At 38.7% G+C, this 24,188-nt stretch overlaps 1 protein-coding gene across 5 annotated transcripts in view; it reads left to right on the top strand.

Moving 5' to 3' along the window:
• Positions 1–24,188, top strand: part of Otud4 (OTU deubiquitinase 4) — a 47,304-nt gene that overhangs the window by 16,195 nt on the left and 6,921 nt on the right. For 4 of the 5 annotated variants that reach the window (XM_031340423.1, XM_031340426.1, XM_031340427.1 and 1 more), the window contains exons 6-19: positions 1,313–1,394; positions 3,598–3,730; positions 7,519–7,573; positions 7,817–7,934; positions 8,030–8,094; positions 9,652–9,749; positions 12,080–12,180; positions 12,277–12,466; positions 18,984–19,146; positions 20,696–20,819; positions 21,536–21,591; positions 22,361–22,435; positions 23,209–23,347; positions 23,882–24,136. In XM_031340423.1, coding sequence (XP_031196283.1) covers positions 1,313–1,394; positions 3,598–3,730; positions 7,519–7,573; positions 7,817–7,934; positions 8,030–8,094; positions 9,652–9,749; positions 12,080–12,180; positions 12,277–12,466; positions 18,984–19,146; positions 20,696–20,819; positions 21,536–21,591; positions 22,361–22,435; positions 23,209–23,347; positions 23,882–24,136 — 1,654 coding nt within the window. The remainder of the gene's footprint in view (positions 1–1,312; positions 1,395–3,597; positions 3,731–7,518; positions 7,574–7,816; positions 7,935–8,029; positions 8,095–9,651; positions 9,750–12,079; positions 12,181–12,276; positions 12,467–18,983; positions 19,147–20,695; positions 20,820–21,535; positions 21,592–22,360; positions 22,436–23,208; positions 23,348–23,881; positions 24,137–24,188) is intronic. The other variant, XM_031340424.1, reaches the window with a different exon arrangement.

Consider the following 24,188-nt stretch of genomic DNA (forward strand, 5'->3'; position numbering starts at 1 on the left):
GTCATATCCTGCTGTTTGTCTTTCCCTTTGTAAAGGTAATTTTAGTAGCGGTGGTATCACTGCATCATGTGCTCTTAAAGTAGAAGCAGTGGAAAAGTTTTATGAAGCTTAGAAAGGAAAAAAAAAAGCTGATTCACTGTAAGAGAATTTTACTTTATTGAGTGAAATCTACTGTTTAAGGATGAGGAAGGTGTGGGGAGGGGTGGCTGTTAATGGGGCTTTGCTCTTTCCAACTACAGTTTTTGGGTTATGGCATATTTTATTCAGTAAATGTACATTTTGTGTGTAGAAAATACTTAAAACTGACAATCAGGAAGAGCTGTTTTTGATTCTGTCTCATAGAAGTCAGCATTAACATTGTTTTAGAACACTTCTTTCTCCATTCCTTTCCACTTCCCTTTTCCTTTCTCCTCCCCTTATCACTTCCCTCCTCATTCTCTTCTTTCCTCTTCTCTTCTTTTCCCTTTTCTCCTTCCCCTCTTTCCAAAGTCCCACTGAATCCAAAATCTTAAAATTCTCCTGCCTTAGCTTCTTGCATGCTATGGTTATAGGCATGTATCACTGAACTTGACTTGGAATGATTTCTTATAATCTTTTAACTATTTTTAAAAAAAGATTTATTTATCTATCTTTATGTGTATGTTTATGTACATGAGTGTACAAATAAATGCTCAAAGGCCACAGGTTTCAAATCTCCTGGAGTTGCAGTTATAGGTGGTTGTGAGCTGTCAGATGTGGGTGTTGGGAGACAAATTTGGGTCTCTGAAAGAGCCGTAAGTGCTCTTAATCACTGAACCATCTCAACACCTTAACTTTGTTGTTCTTTAAGTAGTTGAGATCATATATGATGTCTGGTGTTTTAGGGTTTTGAGATGGTCACTTTATATAGACTGACTTTTGCCTTGTGATTCCCTCTGCCTCAGCCTCCCTAAATACTGGGAATGTGACTTGTGACTTCTTCCTGTTTTTTGTGGCTCTATAAACATTTACCAGAATGCGCATGTGGGGGCTTATCTGTAACCCCAGCACTGGAGAGGTGGGCACAGGAGGGTCAGGAGTTTGAAGGCCAGTGTCCACTAGACAGTGAGTTTGAGACCAGCCTAGGATACATGAGACTGTCTCAAAAGACAACAAAACAGAACTAAGCTGTGTCAGTGCTTTCTGGTTTTTCACCATACCGTGGTGGACTATTGACAGCATTGGAGCTGTGTTATTTCTGAAATAGGGTTTTGTGATTTCCAGAGGCTTTGGAGACAGTGTTCTTTGTGAGTGTTAAATGTGACTGACTGAAATGTTGCTTACTTCCCTTCAGGTGTTACTGTGCTTTTCGAATGGAAATCATTATGACATTGTCTATCCTATAACATATAAAGATAGTTCTGCTATGTGTCAGTGTAAGTATCATCTTGTCTTCATATAGGAATTAGAGCCTAAGCCTCACAGCCTTAGTAAGGATTTATGTTTGTTTTTCAAGTTGTTAATGTATAGCTTTAAAAAAATCCAAGTGATTGAATAAATGCTTCATTCATTGTATTACCATTGGCACTCTTGAGATTTGGGGCCAGATTCTTCTGTTGGGGTGCTTCTCTTTGCATTGTAGGATGCTTAGTAGACAGTAGTGTCTGTCCAGTAGATGGCAGTATCATTTGCTACCTTAGTGTGAAATCTAGTTTCTACAGCTGTTCCCAAATACTTGCTAGTTGGCTAAATTCCCCTCCCATCCACACAAGTAGGAATGCTAGTTAAGGAGGTGAGAAATGGCCCCTCCTGCTTTAAACTCCCCTTTTTTTCTCATACGAGTAGTAGTGTTGCACATGTAATTGCTTGTTTTCTGTTTTTTTGAGACAGTTTCACTTATGTAATCTTGACTATCCCGAAATGTCCTATTTAGATCAGGCTGACCTTGAACTCAGAACCACTTGCCTCTGCCTCCTAAGTACTGGAATTAGTCATACACCACCATGCTTGACTTTTTTCTCTAGTCTTAAGTGATCAGTAAAATTAAGAGTAGTAAATATTTTAAAAGCATAAGCCATGTTTTTGAGGTGGAAATACTGAACTATCTTTTGGGCCGTGTTTCCACCTTTGCTAGCTAGTCAGAGTCAGGACATTTCAGCTTCAGGAATTAAGCCTTGGTAGCTTGCCTTCCCTGTGCTGCCTGTGGGTGAGTTGAGGTTTGAGCTCCTCTTTCTCAGATGGTCTGGGAGAGGATTAGGGATTCATTTAGATGGTGGGCACGCGTTCTTAGTGTACTTACTTTCAGGAAGTTTATTGTAAAATGAGTTTTACAGTTCACCTGTTTTAATTTTTTTAGTATAAAATTTTTCCCTGTCCTATTTATTTATTTATTTATTTATTTGTTATAACCCTTTTAGTTTTTCAAGACAGGGTTTTTTTGTGCAGCTCTGGAACTTGCTCTGTATACGAAACTGGCCTCTAACTCGGATCCACCTTCCTCTGCCTTCTGAGTGCTGGGACAAAAGGTGTGTGCCCCCACTGCCTGGCTTTTGGAACTCATTTTTTAAATGAGCAAATCTAAATATTCTTCCCTTCATAGATGACTTAGAATATATTGTCTGTGAGTGTACATATTAGGTTTGGATTTGTGGGTATGTATGTGCATATACATACATTAGGTCAGCCTTCGTTCTTGTTTTTCTTACCCCTTTTTGTGTTATGTGTGCATGTGTGTAAATGTTGGGGGTGGACAGTAAGTGATATGGCTTGGGGTCAACATTGGATGTCTTTGGTGACTCTCCTGCTTACATTTGAGAGGATCGCTCACTGAACCTGGCCAGAGGTCATCACTTTTTAAAGCTAGACTGTCTGGCCAGCAACTGCTAAAGCTCTTTCTGTCTCTACCTCCTTGGTGCTAGGATAATAAATAAGTACTTGGTGCTACACCCGCCTTTTCTGTATGAGTGCTGGGGACTCTAGCACTTACCAATTGAGCCATCTTCAAACCCCTAAAAACATATATTCTAAGTCTCTTTTTAGCTCATTATGTAAAGTTAAAGCAGAAGTTAGATTATGGTGAGCATCCTTGTGGTTTATAGAAACTTGATGAGTACTTGATCTAATGTTCCAGTTCCTGGGAGAACTAAGGCGAGAGATACAAGTCTTGTGCCTTGTCAGCTAGTATACTCTAATGCTTTGCAAACTTCATGATGCTTTATCTCTTCCAGCCAAAACCTTTGGGTTAGGCCTCTTGTGTGCCATGCCAAAGCTGGGAGACTAAAAATAGTAGTACTTCATGTGCTGAGATTAAATGTGAGAACACAACAAAGCTTTAATGTTTGTAAAATCAAGTAGTGCTCACTAAAGTTTCTCACTTTTCTTGATGTGTTTGCTTCATAGATTTGATACGCTTTAGTTGTGTTTTAAAAATGTAGTAATTTTAAGTGATATTTTGAACTGTGTGTACCACAGACATAGGTTCCTGTTGCTTTCTAGGTATCTTTGAGATTAAATGGTGTGTTGGCTGTAAGGGTTTGTATATACCTACTAAACATTTCAGAAGCCTGGGTGGTGCTGTCACATTTCTCCTGTTTCCAAAACATGCCTCTAACGTTGCATACTGTGTCTCTTTAATTACAGCTCTCCTTTATGAATTGCTGTATGAGAAGGTATTTAAAACTGATGTTAGTAAAATCATGATGGGACTAGAAGCCTCTGAGGTGGCTGAGGAGAGCAACAGTGAGATATCAGATTCTGAGGACGACAGCTGCAAGTAAGAGCACGTCTCAGTCCTAAAGTGTCTTTTTTTTTTTTTTTTTTTTTTTTTTTTTTTTTTTTTTTTTTTTTTTTTTGAGACAGAGTTTCTCTGTATAGTCCTGGCTGTCTTGGAACTCACTCTGTAGACCAGGCTGGCCTCGAACTCAGAAATACGCCTGCCTCTGCCTCCCAAGTGCTGGGATTAAAGGCGTGCGCCACCACCGCCCAGCTCTAAATTGTCTTTCTAGTGTCACCCAAGCAAACATTTTCGTGTGTTAAGGTGTGCATCCATAAAGCATTGATACGCAGGAGAGATGTGTTAAGGTGTGCATCCATAGAACATTGATACGCAGGAGAGGTTCTTTATTGCTGCCATGGATTTGACCTAGTTTCTATAATGGTTTTCTCTTAAAAAGTTGTTTTGGTTAATGAGAATTTACATGTATGCAATTGATAAACATGTAGAATAGATTTGATCTGTGTGTACATTGTAAAACTGTAGAGTTAACTTGTTTATACATCCAGTGATGAAAAGTATTTGTTTTGATCTTCCTGACCTTTTCATCGTTTCGTTCCTTTGCTTCTGCCACCTCTATTAGAATAAGGAGTGCTTCACTGTGGAGTTGTGTGAGGTAATCCACCTTTTAGAGTCACAAAGATCCTCAGCCCTGGACATGCAGGGATAATTTTGGATATCCAAGCATGTTTTTAGTATGTGTGTTTGCTAATTAGATGCATTAGGGGCGTATTATTTAAAATTCTCTAAAGACACTTCAGTAACCTCTGTGGCATAGAATGAGGGTGTTTTAAGTATTTCCTAAAAGAGACAATATGATATTTACGTGAGCATATCAGGTAGTTTCAAATATCTTACGTATTAAGTTTTGATGTTATGCCTGTATATGATATTAGTTATCAACATTAGGTTTATCATTTATGAGCATCCTCTATTACATTCCTGTTGAAGCTGAAAAAGTATATTCTCATATGAGAACATGGTAGTACATGTTATACTGGGGAAGAGGTTCTCCTTGAGTTTAAGTTTTTACAGTCAAATTTTTTAAATGTATATGTGTTGATTTGAAGTGTAGGACCCCTCCCCTGTTTTCTGTGGTGGAGAGCAAATTCAGAGTTGTATGTGTTACATGCATGCTAGGCAGAGAAAGCACTATACCACTGGGCTGCACTCTAGTAGACCCGTGCTTGGTTTTAATTTTTTAGGGTTTTTTTTTTGACAGAAATATTTAAATTATGAATTTATGTGTGAATGAGTGCAGACAGTTCGAGACCAAGATGACACATTCCTTTTTGCTAATGTTATAGGTTCTTGTGAGCCTCCTGAGTAGGTTCTGGTAGCTGAACTTGGATTTTCTGCAAGAGCAGTGTGGGATCTTAAAAACCACTGGACCGTCTCTGTGTTCCCCCTTCTCTCCCCTTTTTTTCTGAGGCAGGGTCTAGGTATTCTTACTGTGTAGCTAAGAATGACTTTCTCTCCTGATTATCTGATTGTCTTCCCCTTCCAAGTGTTTATGGTTACAGGTGCATGCCTTCACACTTGCTTTCTACGAATTTGTTGAACTAAAATTTCCTGATTTGTACTGAAGATCTGACCATTATTTATGCTTGAACAGTGTTTGATGTTGTGAATTTTTGTCCTAAATAATTGTTGATTAATTATGCACAAATAGAAATTGCCTCTCTTCTTTCCAGACACCTAACGTGATCCAGATCTGTGTGTGTGTGGGGGGGGGCTGAGTTATTTTAATTTGCTACCCACACTTAGAGTTGGAGGGCCTTTAAACTGGCTTTTTGAATGCTGTAGACGTTTGTCCTGTTGTAGAAACAAGTCCAGGTATGACTGGACGTAGGACTGGTGAGCTGGAGAAGCTTACCTGGAAGGGAAGCGGGTATGGTAGGATATGTGTGTTACTATGCTTGGTTTCCCTTTTACACTGCCCTTGAAATGTAGCTTACCTTTTTACTATAATAAAACTGCTTTAGCTGGATATATATAGCCCATAGATTGAGTAGTACTTGCTTAGCATATGGGAGGCCCTGGGTCTGAGTCTTCTGTATTAGAAGGAGGGATTAAACAAAACAAAACAAAACCCTAACAACCCCCCCCCCCCCTTTATTTTTCCTTTGTTTTTCCAGACAGGGTTTCTTTGTGTAGCCCTGGCTGTCATGGAACTCACTCTGTAGACCAGGCTGGCCTTGAACTCAGAAATCCACCTGCCTCTGCCTCCCAAGTGCTGGGATTAAAGGCGTGCGCCACCACAGCCCGGCTTTAAACAACCCCTTTTTTATTTGTCACATAATTTTTAAGAGAGGACAAACACTGAATAACCTTTTCAAGGTTAGATCAGGTTAGTGTGTTGATGAGTAGGGAAGATGTGTAATATGCTCTTAGATTATTTTCACATTCATATTGGTGGGTCTTGACGTGTACTTAAATGAGGAGTGATTTTTGTTTGTTTGTTTTCGGTCTAGACTCCAAGCTCTTGCTCCCTTTAGTGAATTATTTGGAGATTATTTTGAAAAACAGAGGTGGATTTCTTTTTTTTTTTTTTCAAGACAGGGTTTCTTTGTATATCCCTGCCTGCCTGGAACTCACTCTGTAGACCAGGCTGGCCTCGAACTCAGAAATCCACCTGCCTCTGTGCCTCCCAAGTGCTGGGATTAAAGGCATGTGCCACCACTGCCTGGCCAGAGGTGGATTTCTTAAAGAGGAGTTGTAGGATAGATACTCTAGGAGCTAAGTAAGTAAAACCTTTTTCATCTTGAGTCCCATCAGCCTCTTGATCACCTTGTGGTCTTTGTGTGTGCTCTTCTCTGTCTGGACTACTGTCTTGTTACCTTTCTTTTATTCAGAGGCACCTCAGTGAGGCCTTTCCCTACCACTTGCTGCTGTGCTTGCTACCTTTTGTTTTCATAGGACTTGGTTTCTTTTTTCTCTCTTTTTTTTTTAAATTTGCAGCACTCTTTGATGGTTTTTAAAAAAGATTTATCTATTTATTTATTATATCTAAGTACACTGTAGCTGTCTTCAGGCACACCAGAAGAGGGCATCAAATCTCATTACAGATGGTTGTGAGCCATCATGTGGTTGCTGGGATTTGAACTTAGGACCTTCAGAAGAGCAGTCAGTGCTCTTAACTGCTGAGCCATGGCTCCAGCCCCAGGACTTGGTTCTTACTGTACTGGGTACCTACCTAATTGTGTTACCTTACTAGATTCTCCTGGCAGGATTTTTTGTCTCTCACTGCTTAGACCCCAGCAGCACACTTGCAGTCAATGAATGAGAAGTGGGCTGATGCTGGTTCTTGATTGTACTGAAGGTTAGGAAGTGTTGTTTTACAAAAAGGTGGCTATGACTCTTGACAGGTTTACAATTGGCATATTTGGCTTTATTATAAATGTTGTAATTTGATTGTACCAGTTCTTTTAAAAGCTTTGTAATACTTTTCAAAATTTTATGTTGAATCTTTTGTAAATTGTTGTTGCATCCATTCAAAAACTGCAACCTGCCACCACCATTTTTGTTTTTCTGTTTACTAAATCAGTAAGAATTACTAGTATTAAGTCTGATTTTTATATGTGCATAATTATACTATATATAATATACTTACATATAGTAAAATATATTTATACATATACTTTATATATAGATAGACATAATATATACTTCTATGTAGTAAAACTTAAGAGTTTATTGAAGCCTCATGTTTTTGACATTGTAGTTGAGGTTAAAAGTTGATTACATGTAAACTTTCATTTTCTAATTATGGTTCTGTTCCTTTATAGGAGTAAAAGTACTGCTGCTACTGATGTGAATGGATTTAAACCCGCAGGCAGTGAGGTATTTTACATTTTTAAATTATTTTTTAAATATTTTTTCATATTTTTAACTTACTCTCATATGTAAAGAACCTGTGATTTTTGATGGTTGTTTTCTGTAGTCAGGTTTACTTTGCTAGTAAGAAACTGATTTGTTGCTTCCTGTTTTCTTTTTAATATTTTGAGTTGTTTTGCTTTTGTGCATATTTGAAACTGTTTTAAAAGCATTTCTGTGTTGATTGGACTTCTGACATTGTTTATTTAGAACCCTAAGAACAATGGGAACTCAGCTGACCTTCCTTTGTCCAGAAAGGTTCTTAAGTCACTCAACCCAGCTGTCTATAGAAATGTGGAGTATGAAATTTGGTTGAAGTCTAAACAAGGTGAGTTAAACCTAAATCTTCTAAAAAACTGCTTTGTAGCACTTAAGATAATGAAATTTTACAATATATTTTAATGAACTTTTTTAAACTAACAGCTCAACAAAAACGTGATTATTCCATTGCTGCTGGCTTACAATACGAAGTTGGAGATAAATGCCACGTAAGTGATGTCTACCAAATGAGAAAGTGACCTTACTTGAATCTTAATTTTCTGATACTTCCCATAGGAACTGCCAAGTAAAATTTGACTGTAGTTATAATTTGGATTTCAGAATCCAATATGTACAAGTAAAAGTAAAGTCATCTTAATGCTGAAATTTACACATTTGTAAAGCCAGTCTTGTTGTTAATTGTTTTGTTTTGTTATTGAGAGAATGTCTTCCCTGTTTAGTCCTGGCTGGCCTGGAACTATGTAGACTAGGCTAATCTGGAAGTCACACAGATCCACCCGCCTCTGCCTCCTGAATTCTTGGCCTTTGTACATTTTATTTGAATAAAGTTTACCTGAAATCTTAAGCAACTGGAATGATACACAGGTGACTTGTTTACTCAAGTATGTAGGATATATTTTAAACTTCTTGATAGAAATAGCTGTTTAAAAAAAGGCTAGTGAAGCTGGATGTGGTAATGTATATCTTTAATCTCATCACTTGGGGAGACAGAGGCAAGTGGGTTTTTGTAAGTTCATGGCCAGTCTGGTAGGTCTACATAGTTCTAGGATAGCCAGGACTATACACTGTCTCAAAGACAAAACAAAAAGGCTGGCAAGACTGGCTCAGCAGAGTCCTTTTGCTCTTTCAGGGAATCTTGAGTTGGTTCCAAGTTACCCAATCAGTAGGCTTAAAACTGTGTGTTCCAACCACAGCAATTTAATTTAGTGCTCTCTTCTGGCATCTGAGCACTCCACAGGTGACAGAAGAAACCTACACAGAAAAATTTAAGAAATTTTAAATTAATCTTTAAAAATCATTTTTATTGCAAAACTTCCTTGAGAAAAAACGACTAATGAGGAATGAGATGTCAGCTCAGGACTCTGATAACACTTGGAAAAAAGGGAGTCTCTGTAGAGCAGAGCTGTATTTACTGTGCTATCTTACTTGATGCTGCCATTGGCCAGTCAGTGCACAGGGTTAGTGTGTACAGTTTGCCTAGAAGAAACTTCAATGCACCCATATCCACACAATTCAGTTAGCTACTATTAATGGGGTTGCTAAGGAACAGTAGAAGTATCCCTTTTTAAGGAGTAACAGTTAACATTATTATGTGGTTTTAGTATAAAAACAGAAAGATAGTAGTAATAATAGTACCCTCATTTGTAGAGTGGCTGCTCTGTGATTGCTGTCCCTGGTATGATATATCTTCTCTATTGCATCTCCAGGAGTTCTCTAGTATATTATTTTCTGTTGTTAGCTCCAATTTGCACATGAGCAAGCAAGGTAAGTAAATTGTCCAAGGTTGTTGCTAGCAGTAGAAAAGATAGGCTTGGAGATTCAAAGCCAGGGTGGGTTGACAGCTGCTACAGTTTGATGTATCATGCTGCTGCTTGACATATTTTTAACAGGTCTAAAAATTTGACAGAAGAAACAGTTTTTTTTTTAGATAGAGAGATAGGTGCCTAAGGGCTACAGATTCTGTTGAAGCCTGTTTGTACTTATTTTTTTTTTTCCTGATAAATGTTTACATTATCAGATGTCTGATGTTTCTTTCTGGTGTTCAGCAGGTTAGATTGGATCATAATGGGAAATTATCTAATGCAGACATTCATGGGGTTCACTCTGAGAATGGACCGGTTTTATCTGAAGAATTGGGGAAAAAGTATGTATTCTTTAGCTAAGGCGTTTGCTACGTTAGATTTAGCCTGTTAAAAATGTGATTACTTCTAAATGCCTCTGTATTTAGAATTTCAATAAAATGTATTACCTGTATATAAAAATTTAATAGGTTAGATCTTGGTTGTAGAATTGACTTGGTTGTAGAATTATCTCCCTACCTATTTTGTTTTTTTGAGAAAGGGTTTCTGTGGGTAGCTCTGACTGTCATGGTATTCGATTTGTAGACTAGGGTGGCCTCAGACCTAAAGAGATCACATGACTCTGCTTCCTGAGTGCTGCAATGAAAGGGGTGAGCCACCACTACCTGGTACAAAGGAACTTATTGTAAAACTGGGCAATGTATTCTATTAGGGCAGATGTCTTGAGTTCAAGGCCAACATGGTCTACATAGAAATCTAGGACAGCCAGGGATACATAGACCCCATCCCAGGCTCCCCTTCTCTCACCCAATAACAAAATACAGAAACTGAGTTTTTACATCTCCAACATCTACATAAAAACAGGCAAGGCTGTGTGTCTTGTCACAAGAGTGTTGCTGCGGATTGGAAGTAGGTGGGCCCCAGGTGCTCCTAGCCTGTGTAAAAGGAGCTTCAGGTTCATTAAGACTTTCCATAGAAATTTTTGGTAGAAGCATGTATATATATGGCATCTACACAGGCAGCACATGTAACACACACCCCTAGAAAAAGAGTATTTTGAATTTAAGTCAAATGTTTTGCTCACTCTGGTATATTTTACAAAATGCTACTTTTAATGCCTACAGTTTAAAATACATTCTTCACAGGAGCAATTGCGAATTATATGATTATTAAATGGGGACTTTGGAGAACAGGCACTATATTTCTTTCTGTTTCCTTAGTGCTGAGTTACCTGCAATAAGTAATCTGTCGGTGTCTGGGTGTGGTGGTGGATGCCTCAAACCGCAGCACTTAGGAGGCAGGTAGTTTTCTCAGACCAACCCGGTCTACAGGGTGAGTTCCAGACGAACTAGGCTACTTAGTGAGACTGTGTTTCAAAAATGTCAGTATGGAAAATACTACTGACGTACCGCAGTACCATTTTAATGCACCTTTTGTTTGAGTTACTGGAGTTAACTAGAGGAAAATGTAAATCACGCCTTGACCTTTACTAAGAAAACAAATTTAAATATATGTGACTGTATATATGTAAGGTATGTAGTACCATGAACTCCAATATAACCAACACCCACTTTTAGCAAATGCAAATCATTTCTCTCCCATATTTTATATCATCTGTTTGCCTTTTTTTTTTTTTTTTTAATTTTATTTTCTTGTTTTTGATACAGGGTTTTTCTGGGTAGCCTTGACTGTCTTGGAACCCAGGCTGGTCTTAGACTCAGATCCTTCTACTTCTTCCTCCAGAATAATCAACTTTTTGTTTGTTTGTTTTTTGTTTTGAAGCAACATCTCGTGCCACTATGCCTGGCTTTTTTTTTTTTTCTTAATTTTTTTTAATTTTTAATTTTGTTTTTCAAGACTGTGTTTCTCTGTCTAGCCCTGGCTGTCCTGAAACTCACTCTGTAGACCAGGCTGGCCTCGAACTCAGAAATCCACTTGTCTCTGCCTCCCAAGCGCTGGGATTAAGGGCATGTGCCACCACTGCCACATCTATATCTAGTTTTTCTCATTTATTTTTAATGTAAGAGCTAAAGGTGTGGTGGTATGTGCCTTTAATCCTAGCACTTGGGATACAGGGGCAGGAGGATCTAGTCTGGGATACATAGTGACTTTTAAGGCTGGCCAAGGATATGTAGTGAGACCCTGTCTTAGGGGAAAAAAATTAAAGTTAGCACTTCTGTTTGCCTGCGTGCATATGTGTATGTGTGTATGTATTTATGTATTTCTGCATGTATGTATTTTTTGAGACAAGATTTCTCTACAGCTCTGGCTGTCCTAGAATTCAGATCAGGCTGGCCTCTGAATTCAGAGAATAAAAGTGTATGTCAGCATGCCTGGTTTAAATTAGCAAATCTTGTGTAAGTTGACAACAAAATATCTATGCAGGATATTGGTTTAGTGTTCTTTTAAAATGACTGTTAGTAGATTTACTTAATTTGATGTGTATGAGTGTGTAGTACATGCATGTATCGTGCCTGAGGAGGCCAGAACATTGGATCCTCTGGCACTGGAGTTAGGGTGGTTGTGAGCCACTGTGTGGTGCTAAGAATTAGACAGGTCCCCTAGAAGAGTAGCCAGTGCTCCTGACTGCTGAGGTGTCTGCCTCTCCAGTTATGTTTTAGTTCTTAAGGACATCGTGTGAAGTTACTAACAAACTCTTTTGTTTCTTTTGAAGACATACACCGAAGAACCTCAAGCCACTTCCCCCAGAAAGCTGGAACACGGTGTCAGGAAAGAAGATGAAAAAACCTAATTCTGGGCAAAATTTCCATTCAGGTAAGTTCACGTTCAAGTTTCCTTTAGGATTATGTGGCTAGTTCTTGGAGTTGTTTACGGCAGGGGAATTTTGAGGTCTTTTTCTATTTTCAACAGATACGGATTACAGAGGGCCAAAGAATCTAAACAAGCCAATCAAAGCCCCATCCGCACTACCTCCTCGACTACAGCATCCTTCAGCGGGTGTAAGACAGCATGCGCTCTCCAGTCATCCTACAGGGTCCCAGTCTCAGAGATCCTCCAGTGAGCATAAGAATCTAAGTAGGATGCCCTCACAGACCACAAGGTAACCTTCCTGAATTGAAGAGAAACACAAATTAGGAGGCACATTGCTACATGTCCTTTATTATATTCATTTTTTTTTAGTTAAAAGTTCTTGGTCATACTTGTTTATAATATAGTGTTGAAAAGAAATGTTGACAGAACTTTTAAACAGTACACAGTAATACTATAGTACCCAGGAATAAGCCTTTATTTCTGAATATTTTGTTCCAGGTGATTGCAGACTCTATGGTAGGTAGTTCCTCAGGGTTTCTCAGCAAGTATGGAGAGCAGAATAATGATTGGTTAAACATGACTCGGTAGCTGGTATTGGTTCAAACCTTGAGAGTCCGACCCCCAAGTAGTTTATTCTAGGCATATTTAAGTAATTGTTAAAATTTCCTGGTGATAAATAACTCAGTTTCATATTACAATAAAGTTTAAGGTTAAATTTTAAGAAATGATACATCAAAATGCTTTGTAAAGTACATGTGACATTTTTCATAAAGATGGATTCTTTTTGTTTTTTTTGTTTTGTTTTGTTTTGTTTTGTTTTTTTTCAAGGCAGGGTTTCTCTGTATAGCCCTGGCTGTCCTGGAACTCATGCTGTAGACCAGGCTGGCCTCAAACTCAGAAATCCACTTGTCTCTGCCTCCCAAGCGCTGGGATTAAAGGTGTGCGCCACCACTGCCTGGCTAGAGTTGTTTTAAGAGTATACCACAAATTACTCATCTTAAAACCACAGTTTATTCCCTGATGGTTCTAAAGGGCAGACACGGTTATAAATGAATTTACCACTGAGCCCATTGCTGTAAGGCCTTATGTGAGGATCTGTTCCTTGGCTCTTCCCTGCTTTTGCCTTTGGATTGGGAGTTCCTTGCTTATAGGTGGCTCATTCTGTTTTCCATATGTGTCTTTGTGCCCTTTTTCAAAAACACCAACTAGACTGTGTTGGGACCCTACCTCATTCCCATTGATCTCATCTATTTGATTATATCTTAACAGACCCTCTTTCTAAATAAACATAGACACACATTCTGGGGGTTATGTATCTGAGCATATTCTTCTGAGAGAAAAGTTCAATCCATAATAAATTATTCAAATCCCTTATTGAAGTCCTGGGGATTAGATGGAGGGCTCATGTATGCTAAGAAGATGCTAGCGTTACTTTTGTTCCATTTAAAAAATTATTTAGGACAAGGTAGTTTATACTGTTGAAGTCAAAATAGTAACCCCAGCACTCAACAGACAGGCCAGCCTGGGTAAGACTCTCCTAGCTTTCAAGCCCCAGAACAACTAAAAAATATCTAAAAGATTGTCCAGCCCTCTGTAGTCTTGTGTGTATTTTCCTAGCGATATTTTTTTTTTACTTGTATTAACACTTTTTTGGGTGGGGTTGTGGGTAAGGTTCAAGACAGGGTTTCTCTGTAGCCTTTGCTGCTCTGGAACTCTCTGAAGACCAGGCTAACTTTGAGCTCATGGAGATTAAGATCCACACGGTGGAAGGAGAGAGTTGACTTATCCTATGAGCATACATATATAAGTGCAAAGAAAGTGCAGTGAATTGAAAAACAAAACTGGCTTGAGCGTTTGTTCAGTGGTGTAGAACACCTGTTGTTCTTACAAAGGATCTGTGTTTGATTTCTGGAGCCTCATCACTTAACTTTCTCAGGCACCAGGCATGCATGTGTAGACATACATGAAGGCAAAAGACTCTTACACACAAAGTAAAAGAAATCTACAAAGTTCAGCGGAAACAGTGAAATGTGTAGAAATGTGCAAAGTTATCACAGCATTTTCAGGGTTATCTAATTAGAAGAGTACATCTGGAAGGAAGTGTGCGGGGACTTTTGGGTCTCGGTGGGTTCTTTCTCTGCAGATGGAAGTCTTACAGCTAGTTGTCATTAGTTGCACTTGAAGGTTTTGTTTGGACACTGACACCAGGCTCCTCTTTTCCTTTGTACTTGATAGCTTACTAAGTGTAGACAAAATACATGAGAGATTACTTTGGACATTACCTTAAAAACATAAAAATACCTGTGGAAAAGTTTATTTTATACTTTTACCATCTTTTCATATAATGAAGCATTTTTCCCGTATTCTATAAGCAAGAGTACATTTTTTAGTGTCTTAAACATTTAAAAAGAGAATACAGACGGCCAAATAAATTGTCACAGTTGAATGTGAATCCAGAACCTTTGGTGAACTCCAGTCTTTTAGGAGTTGGTGGAGCGCTCATATGTTTAATATGCATAGTACTGTGACCACTGTGTCCAGCTTATTAGTCTCTTACATATAAACTGGTTTATGAAACACTTGATGGCATGTAACAAAGTATGTGTAAAGTTTGGTTAGATGACTTTTGACATTGAATGTGTAGGAATTGATTGGCATTTGAAATTATTGATGAGTGTGCTTTTTCCAGTTTGTGTTAATAGTTAATAGTGAAATTCTGATTTGTGCTGGAGAGATGGCTCCGCAGTCACTTGCTGCTCTTGCAGAGGATTCAGGTTGATTCCCATTGTCTGTATGGTATCTCCTAACCATCTATAAATTCACTTCCAGGGGATCTTGTGCCCTCTACTAACTTCATGGGCACTGAGCATGCATATGGTGCATAACATTTAGGTATAAGAAATAAAAATCTTTGAAAAAAGTATTTTAACAATGCAGTCAGTGCTTAGCATTTTATACTATTAGCCAATTGATATGAGTCTGAGTCCAACAATGGCTATTTACCAGTAGAAGGTCCAAGATTCTAGTTGTTCGGTCTATGAGGTTGGCTCTTTCAGCTCGTTTTGAGAGAGAGAGAGAGAGAGTGTGAGAGTGAGTGTGTGTGTGTGTGTGTGTGTGTGTGTATGCAGGAATCCCGGAGTAAAAGAATGGACTTCCAGTAAGAGTGACAGCAAACAGGCAAAGAACAACTTTGCCTGTTTCCTCCGGTAGCCTTTATAATAGGCTGCTAGCAGAACGTGTGGCCCATCTTCTGAATGCTCCCACATCAAAAAATCTGTATAAAAGGTATATTTTTTTTGTCTCAAAAGATTTGGATTACAAGTAGGTCTTTGTACTTCATAAGATATGAGATTGGGTCATTCTGGCACATGCTTTTAGCCCCAGACTTTTGCGTTCCGATGCTAGCCTTGTCTACAGAGCTAGATCTGAAACAGCCAGAACTACACAGAAACCATGTCTTGAAAAACACAGCCAACCAAACCAAAAGGTTTAATTAAGAAGAATTCCTTATAGGTGTGCCCAGCCATTTGGGTTTTAGTTAATTTAAGGTATAGTAACATTGACAATCAAGAATAGTTATCCCAAACCCACCCCTTTTCACCTTGATACACAATCATATCACCTTATGTTTAATTTCCAAATGAAATCAATTATCAGGTCATAATTGCGCTTGACATGGTATAAATATTTCATGTACAGTTTCAAGTACATTATACATTTAGACAGGTCATCATCGTATCTATCCCTCTTACAAATGAATTATAAATTTAGAATAAATGGCAATTATGCCTTTGGATATTATTCTATCTCAAGAAATTTTTAAATATAACCACTGTAGTCTCTTAATTGATGTTATATATAAAGAAATCAAGAGGAAAGAAAATCTAATGCCTGTACAGACACTTTTTTTTTTTTCTGAGACAGGGTTTTTCTGTAGCCCCGGCTGTCCTGGAACTCACTCTGTAGACCAGGCTGGCCTCAAACTCAGAAATCCGCCTGCCTCTGCCTCCCAAGTTCTGGGATTAAAGGGCGTGTGCCACCACTGTTCGGCACAAACACATTCTTAACAAAATATCACAGAAACATTTATGTCAGGCATAATTCTTATTTCTGTATCTGGTCATGGGGCCTCAGCTAATATTTATACCTACCTTTCTCTATTACCCATTCTGTATTTCCTCTACCTTCCAGCAAGCACCTCAGCAGGTCTTAGCTCTTTTCCTGAAGGAGTGATGCATACGTGATGCATTCCTGATAGGTTTGTGTCCTTTGTCATCCTGCTTGGATTAAGTTAACTTTAATCACAGGCATGGTTGCACCAAAACATGGCCTAAAGGATCTCCTACACTCCAGATATAATCTTTGTGGAGAAGCAATCCTGTTTCCCCATTGTAATCTGTACTAATCATCACTCCTGAAATTGTTACTCCAATCTTAGCCTGCTGGTCTAAGGGTATTAGAAGCCCAAAGTAGCCAAGGGAGTCTGAACTTCCAGTTAAGTGGAATGCTTGTTGTGCCTTCTGGCAGGAGTGCTAACTCTCTTTGGAACCAACTAAGGTGATGGGAACAGGAAGCAAAAATTTTCCTAGTGGCTCAACTAGGGGTGATAGTAGGAACTATTCCCTTTTTCACCCCTTGATTTTTTTTTTTTTTTTTTTTGACCTGTGGTTCTTGGCTGTGGGATGCACCATATATTCATATATTGGATGCATACACTGCCTTCTGTAGAACCTGCCTCAGGCCTTGGGTTGCTGCCATGTAATGGGCACTGTAAATCAGTCTTCCAAAAGTCATTCCATTTTTCTATCGGGCCAGAAGCTTCATGTTGGTGGGGAACATGATAAGACCGTAATTGTGGGCCTACTATCACACTTATGGCTATGAAGTGAGTTCTAAAGTCAGAAACAATACTGTGTAGAGTACCATGATGGTAGATGAGACATTCTATAAGTCCATGGATGGTGGTTTTGTCAGAAACATTATGTGCAGGAAAGGCAAATCCATAGCCAGAGTAAGTACCTACTTCAGTAAGGATAGACGATAGAGTTGTCCTTTCCACAGAGAAAGTGGTTCAGGGTTGTCAACCTTCCAGGAGGTTGCTGGTCCCCTGGGGAAATATGCCAGTGGTGGTCTCTACTGTTGGGAGATGGAACCCTCAGCAGCAGCGGTAGTCAGGTAGCTTTGGTGAGCAGTACTTCATGTTGTTGAGCTCATACATAAACTCCATCTCTGTGTTCATGACCACTTGTTCCCAGGTAATGACAGCGATGGCCATCCTATCTACTCAATGGCTCCTCAGCTGAAGTTGGTTGGAAGTTTTCAGTTGCCTGAGAACTTGCCAAATCCTCTTTGGAGTCTTTAACTCCACTGGTGTTGAGAAGAGCTGATCTGAGATCATGAGAGTCATTTGTCAATTTAAATTTAATAAAAATTAAATTAAATTGAATTGTTTCAGAATTAATATAGTGGTACCATAGCATTCTAGTACTTACTAGTAGATGATACTTATTTGTACTTGGACAACACTTTTTTCTTAAGTTTTGAAATTGAATCTTAATTTCTTACACAGAAGATAGAAGTAATAGAAATACTACCCATACTACTCTTTTCAAAAATGCTTATTTCATCTGTGTTTTATCTGCATATATATGCATAATGTGCATATGTATGTGTAAAATATATGTGTATCTGTATGTGCCTAGTGTGTGAGGAAGTCAAGAGAGGAAGGCTATCAGATCCCCTGGGACTGTAGTTACCCATGGTTGTGAGCTGTCTTGTGGGCATTAGGAACCCTGGGTCCTTTGCACTGCAGCCAGAGATCTTGACTGCTGAGCCATCTCTCCAGCACTATACTGCATTTAATGGCTGCAAGCTGTATATAAATACTGGAATTGTTATTAAATAAATTACTGAATCTCTAGTGATCTTTCTTTGACCAAAGTTACATTGAGGCAGCAATGGCAGCCAATAATCCAGCCTGGCACAGCTAGCTCATTGTTTGCACTTCTCCACTTTGCTTATTTTTGCTGCTGCGCTTTCCTTCCTCCCTCCCTCCCTCCCTCCCTCCCTTCTTCCTTTCTTCCTTCCTTCCTTCCTTCCTTCCTTCCTTCCTTCCTTCCTCCCTCCCTCCCTTCCTTTCTTCTTTCCTTCTTTCCTTCTTTCCTTCCTTCTTTCCTTCCTTCCTTTCTTTCTTTCTTTCTTCCTTTCTTTCTTTCTTTCTTTCTTTCTTTCTTTCTTTCTTTCTTTCTTTCTTTCTTTCTTTCTTTCTTTCTTTCTTTCTTTCTTTCTTTCTGTCAGTAGGGGGAAGAGGATGGTTTTGGTCTCATCTTGCCCTTAGAACAAAAAATCAAAATGCATTCTCTTTCTCCCTTAAGCTTTTTCTTTACATTTAAATTAAGTTCGTGTGTGGGTATGCTGCATATGGAGGTCAGAAGAGAGCTCTCATTCACCCATGAGAGCTCTGGGTGGCAAGCCTTAAGTCATTTGGTGGTTCATGTTTTCCTTTATTTTGAGAGTAAATTTTTATGATAATATTGGAATGGCTCTCAGGAAAAATTAAGTTATTTCTGTATCATGTAGAAGGTAGTAAGTTATATTTTACTTTCATTTTATTCTGTGACATTGTAAGTTTTATCTTTGTAAGGTAGCCTAAAATGTGTTTTTATCTGTTTGCCAGCAGTCTTAAGTTACAAAGCATCCTAGTGTGGCTTGTTCAGTTGGCTGTTTACTTGTAATGCAGACTAGATTATTGCATTTTTGTTCTCCATGCATTTGCCTTTCCCCTGAAAGAATGTTTTATTTGACAGAAAACCTGACCGTGAAAGGGCTGAGGACTTTGATCATGTGAGTCGTGAATCTTACTATTTTGGCCTCTCCCCAGAAGAACGCAGAGAGAAGCAAGCTATTGAAGAGTCTCGTTTACTCTATGAGATTCAGAACCGGGATGAACAGGCTTTTCCTGCCCTTTCTGTACGTATGTGGAGATTGTAAGGTTAATGTTTAGAAGTCTTTCTCAATGCAGTTTGTAGTATGTAATAATTTCAGGTGGTAGACTTAAATTTTAAACTGAAAATACTTTCAATATTCCATCGCCTTTGGTGTGCAGTTTGTGCTTGTTACTGTAGCATCCTGAGAACAAGAGAAGCCTTGAATTCAAGGCTGTCCTGGCCGTATAGTAAGATTGTGTGTCAACATAAAAAGGAGGGAGGGGAAGCAAAGGTAGAATGTGTCATAATCCTGGTCTAGAGATGCTACTGAGAAAACTGCTGAGAGATAAGTGGGTTTGGTCGCCTAACATAACGGTCATGAGGATTTCCTTTCAGACTGACTTGGGATCTGCAAGCAAATCCTATAGTGCAGAGACTTAGTTCTCAGCTGACCATTTACAAGGTTTTTCTGAACACTCAGGAAACACTGATCATTTGTGTATTAAACATACCACACTTGAATGTGCTCACCATGCTGTTTTAGGCCAGAAGCACATGTATCTGTCTTGCTCTATATGTCAGTCACTGGGCTGTCCTGGATATTTATCTGATGGAAGGAATAACTCCACCTTCATTTCTTTTAACTTTGGGATGCAATCAGAAAGGAGAACTATTGTCATGTAGGTGAGGGCTCTTTAAGTCTTGGTAAGTGGTATAACATGGTAACACTGAAGCAAGGTGGAGTGTTATTGAGGGCTCCCCACTATTCCACAGACAAGATCAAAGCTGCATGTGTTCACTTCTCTGTTTTCTGAGAGAGAAACTCAGTTTGAGAGCTTATCTGAGTAGTCAGTCTGGAGCTTAGGGAGGGTTGCAAAAGGTACCCAAGTCAAGTACAGCATTGTCTGTGCTTAGTGCTCCCTCACACATTTTCATTTGTTTTCACATAGCTTTGCTTAGTGAAACTAAAGTTGATATTCACTCTTCTATTCAAACTTCTCTTAATTAGCTAATGGCAAAAATCAGTGCCACTGGGTTTTCTACTTCCACATTTCAGATTTACATTGATCTGTTGGATCTGATAGTGGCCTAGGTTTGTTTACTGGAAACTGGAATAGAAGACTTTCCTGTTGTGTGATTCGTTAAGAGTGCTGTAGCAGTAGTTGAGAACCTTAAAAATTTAAAAACTCAACTTACTGTGTCTGGTCCCTTTGTTTTTAGCAATAATACGTGCCGTTTAGACTTTTCCCCATCACAACAGACCTTGGGAAAGTTGGTAGCAAAGATACTACTATATCAATTTCAAGATAATAGCTTGGTCATTGTGATCTCTTGAAACTGATAAATGAAGTATTAATTTAGCCTGAATGTCTGGTTATCTGATACTTACTTTATTAGTAAACTATTAATGTAGAGTATATAATTAAATATAGATTCTAGATAATAGCCATAATTACCTATCCAGTGGATTCTAAAGTATAAAATTATAAGGCTATGAACTTGGAGAGTTTTGATTAGAAGTATGAATGTTATTTGTAGAACTTGTATACATATTTATAAAATTTTAATACCGAGTATGATTTATTTTAAAGAGTTCATCTGTCAGTCAGTCACCTTCTCAGAATAGCAATGTGTGTGTGCCGAGGAAGTCTGCACATGCAAGGGACAGGAAAGGAAGCCTGCGGAGAGCAGATGCAGAGGAACGAAAGGACAAAGGTACACTGCTTTATCACTGAAGATACGTGACATCTCTGACTGTTTGAAGTCATAGACAGCATTTCTTGCTTTATTTGTAGTTTGTTTTCTGCAGTTCTATGTATTCAAGTAAACTGTGATCTGGACATAATAAATGGAGAGTACCCAGAATACTTCCTGAGTCAAACTGAGTGCTGGTCTGAGTAGCACAGTGATGTCTGTGCTGTACTGCTGTATCCTGTGCACATGCGGATGGCGGTGTTTCCAGGGCGTGGCAGTGCTTGTGTTCTAGTCATGCCTCCATTGTACAGAGTAGAGATGCTGGCAGTTTGAGTAGAAGAAAAGAGAAGTCCTAGAGTACTCTCTCTAATTGAAAAGGTAGAAGTATGTCTTTGTAAGACATTTCTAAGGCATTCATGTAACTTCTATTACAGAATACTGGAATTCTGTTTTACTACAGTAGTAGTTTCTGCTGACTTAATAGATATAGGGAAAAATTCATAGTATAAAACTGGGTTTATACAAAGTTTGAGATAGCAGCTGGTATATTGCATTTACTGTGGATAAGAAGGGATTGGTGTATTGGGAAAAGACACTTAAAATTGTTAAAGCTGTTCATCTGGTGACATATATTTGACTGGAAAGAAACATTGACATGAGCTAAGACAGTATTTGTATTTCTGTATTTAAATCAACTGAAGGTTCATTCTGCCTTTTTTTATTCTTACCTGTTACAGACTCTCTACGTGGCCATACTCACGTGGATAAAAAACCCGAGCCAAGCACACTGGAGGTAAAGGTCTTAAGTAATTATAACATTTGCTTACCTATTAGGTGTGGTGTACATGGGTGTGTGCACACCATAGTGTATATGTGGACAGCAGACATCAACTTTATCTCCTGCTACCCAGGGATTGAGCTCAAGCCACTAGGCTTATTGGCAGGCACCTTAGCTGCTGAGCCATCCCACTAGTCCCAAAAGTTTTAAATACTAGTTGCTTCTTATTCTTTAATGATGTGATAGTGTAAGAGGAAGAGGCTCGGTAATGAGATTGAAAGCATTTAGATATTTTATAATTTAATAGAAAAATGGAATCTTAGGATGAAGAGGGTTGAGGTCATTAACATTTCATTACTTCCTCAGGTTACCTCAGGATGCCTGATCTGAATAGTTGCAAAACAGTGTTTTTCATGTTTAATTTTTGTTGTTGTTGTTTTGTTTTTTTGTTTATCATGACAGGGTTTCCCTGTGGAACTCTGGCTGTCCTGGAACTGGAACCAGGATGGCCTCTATCTCAGAGATCTGCTTGCCTCTGCCTTCCAAGTGCTGGGATAAAAGGCATGCACCACTATGTGGGATCTTAGTGTTTAATCTTCATCACTCTACAGAGTGAGATTTGTAAAGGAGACTGTTAACACTCTTGGAAGTCATACCCCAGATAAAAGCTCCCTGGTACTGTGGTACAGCAATGCACAGGCCAGATTAAATGAGAGTGGGTTCTCAGTGAACTCTCCAAAATGGACGTCTCTTAATCACTGTGTGACTTTTCTTGCTCTTAAAGATCAGCGATGATAAATGTACAAGAGTTTCATCACCATCTAAGTCAAAGAAAGAATGCCCATCTCCTGTAGAACAAGTAAGTTTACTGGACTTGGTGTGAGGGTTCCCTTCTCAGGTTTCTTTACTCTGTATTTGAAAACATCAGTGTTGTAAATGACAGAATTTATTTCTGACATAATATGTATATTGTTAACATTTTTTAGATTAATTTATTCTATTTAGAATGTTGTAAAATTTTCTGCAATGTCATTTTATAGCCATTCTCTGGTCATTCCTGTGACTTGATTTTGAGTTACATTTAAGTTGCTAACTTTTATGTTTGGCACCCTTGTTTATTTTTGTGCTGGCTCAGCTGGAAAGTAAAGAACATTAAAAATATCTCTAGAAGTTATGTGCATTATCACTAATGAATTTAAAAGGACCAGTAGTTTGCCAAGTAAATGAACACACTTGACTATCAGTAGACATTTTGGTTCTTGGTCTAATGCTGTTTCCTCAACATACTTTGTGTTGGCAAATGAATGTACATAAGTGCTTTTTTTAAATTTTTGTATAAGAATCTTTTAGGGGGAAAAAAAAAGTCAAGGACTTCATTTATTTTTTTTTTCCCACTTATTTTAAAAGCTACTTGTTTCTAACTGTCTGTGACTTGGTGCTAGGCAAATTTGTGAATATGAAATGTGTTATGTGGTATTCTTGGCCAGTGAGTGAACTCTGAGACTGGCATGAATATGCTTAGTTATATAGTTGGGCCTTTTATACTTCACTCAAGGTAAATTTGTTACTAAAACATGTGTTAAAGTGAAATGAATTTTTTCTTCCTCTCTTTTTTACCTGCCATTCTTAAAGAAGCCAGCAGAACATACACCTTTGTCAAATCCAGCTCCCCTTCTAGTTTCTCCAGAAGTACATCTCACTCCTGCGGTGCCTTCTTTACCAGCCACTGTGCCAGCCTGGCCAAGTGAACCTACAACTTTTGGACCAACAGGTTAGAGAAGAATTTGGAAAAATTTCCAACCAGTTACCAATGCCTTTCAAATCAGGAGTTTCAAGTTCTTGAGTGAGGTCTGGGCCACAGCAGACTAAGGAATGTGGAGTTCTTAGCGCTCACTCCTTACGGTTCTAGAAGGCCGAGGGCCTGTACATGGTGTTCACTGGGGTATCCTTTTATCATTGTGGGTGTGTAACATTTGAGCCAGTTGCCCCTACTGTCAGATTGTTGTCTTTGGTTGCTCAACAAAGACTGGTTCCATAGTTTGTGTTTCCTCTGTAGGCAACACTATTACATCTCCTTTAGGACTCTTTCCAAGGACTTTGCCTTATACATTTTATTGGGGGAAACTAGTTAGAAGACATTGACATATTTCCTGGGTTGTTACTAAAGTACTTAAGGTTGCTTATTATGCGCTACTTTACAAGGTGTATAAGTTGTGCAGTATTGTTAATTTACTACAAATATTTCTAAATGAAAATAACTTTGACTTTTTTTTTATAGTTTTTGGTTTTTTTCTGTCTTTCTTAGGTGTCCCTGCTCAGATTCCCATTTTGTCAGTGACACAGACCACTGGACCTGATGCTGCCGTGTCACAAGCGCATTTAACACCCTCTCCAGTTCCTGTGTCAATTCAGGCAGTTAACCAGCCCTTGATGCCTTTGCCTCAGACAATGAGCCTCTATCAAGACCCACTCTATCCTGGGTTTCCTTGTAGTGAGAAGGGAGATCGAGCCATTGCACCACCTTATTCACTGTGTCAGACCGGCGAGGACCTGCCTAAAGGTGAGGCCTTCTCCAGCCTCCAGTTGCTGTTTCTTCAAGTCCACACAGAGTT

This window comes from Mastomys coucha, unplaced genomic scaffold (assembly GCF_008632895.1).
Source record: "Mastomys coucha isolate ucsf_1 unplaced genomic scaffold, UCSF_Mcou_1 pScaffold22, whole genome shotgun sequence".
NCBI lineage: Eukaryota > Metazoa > Chordata > Mammalia > Rodentia > Muridae > Mastomys > Mastomys coucha.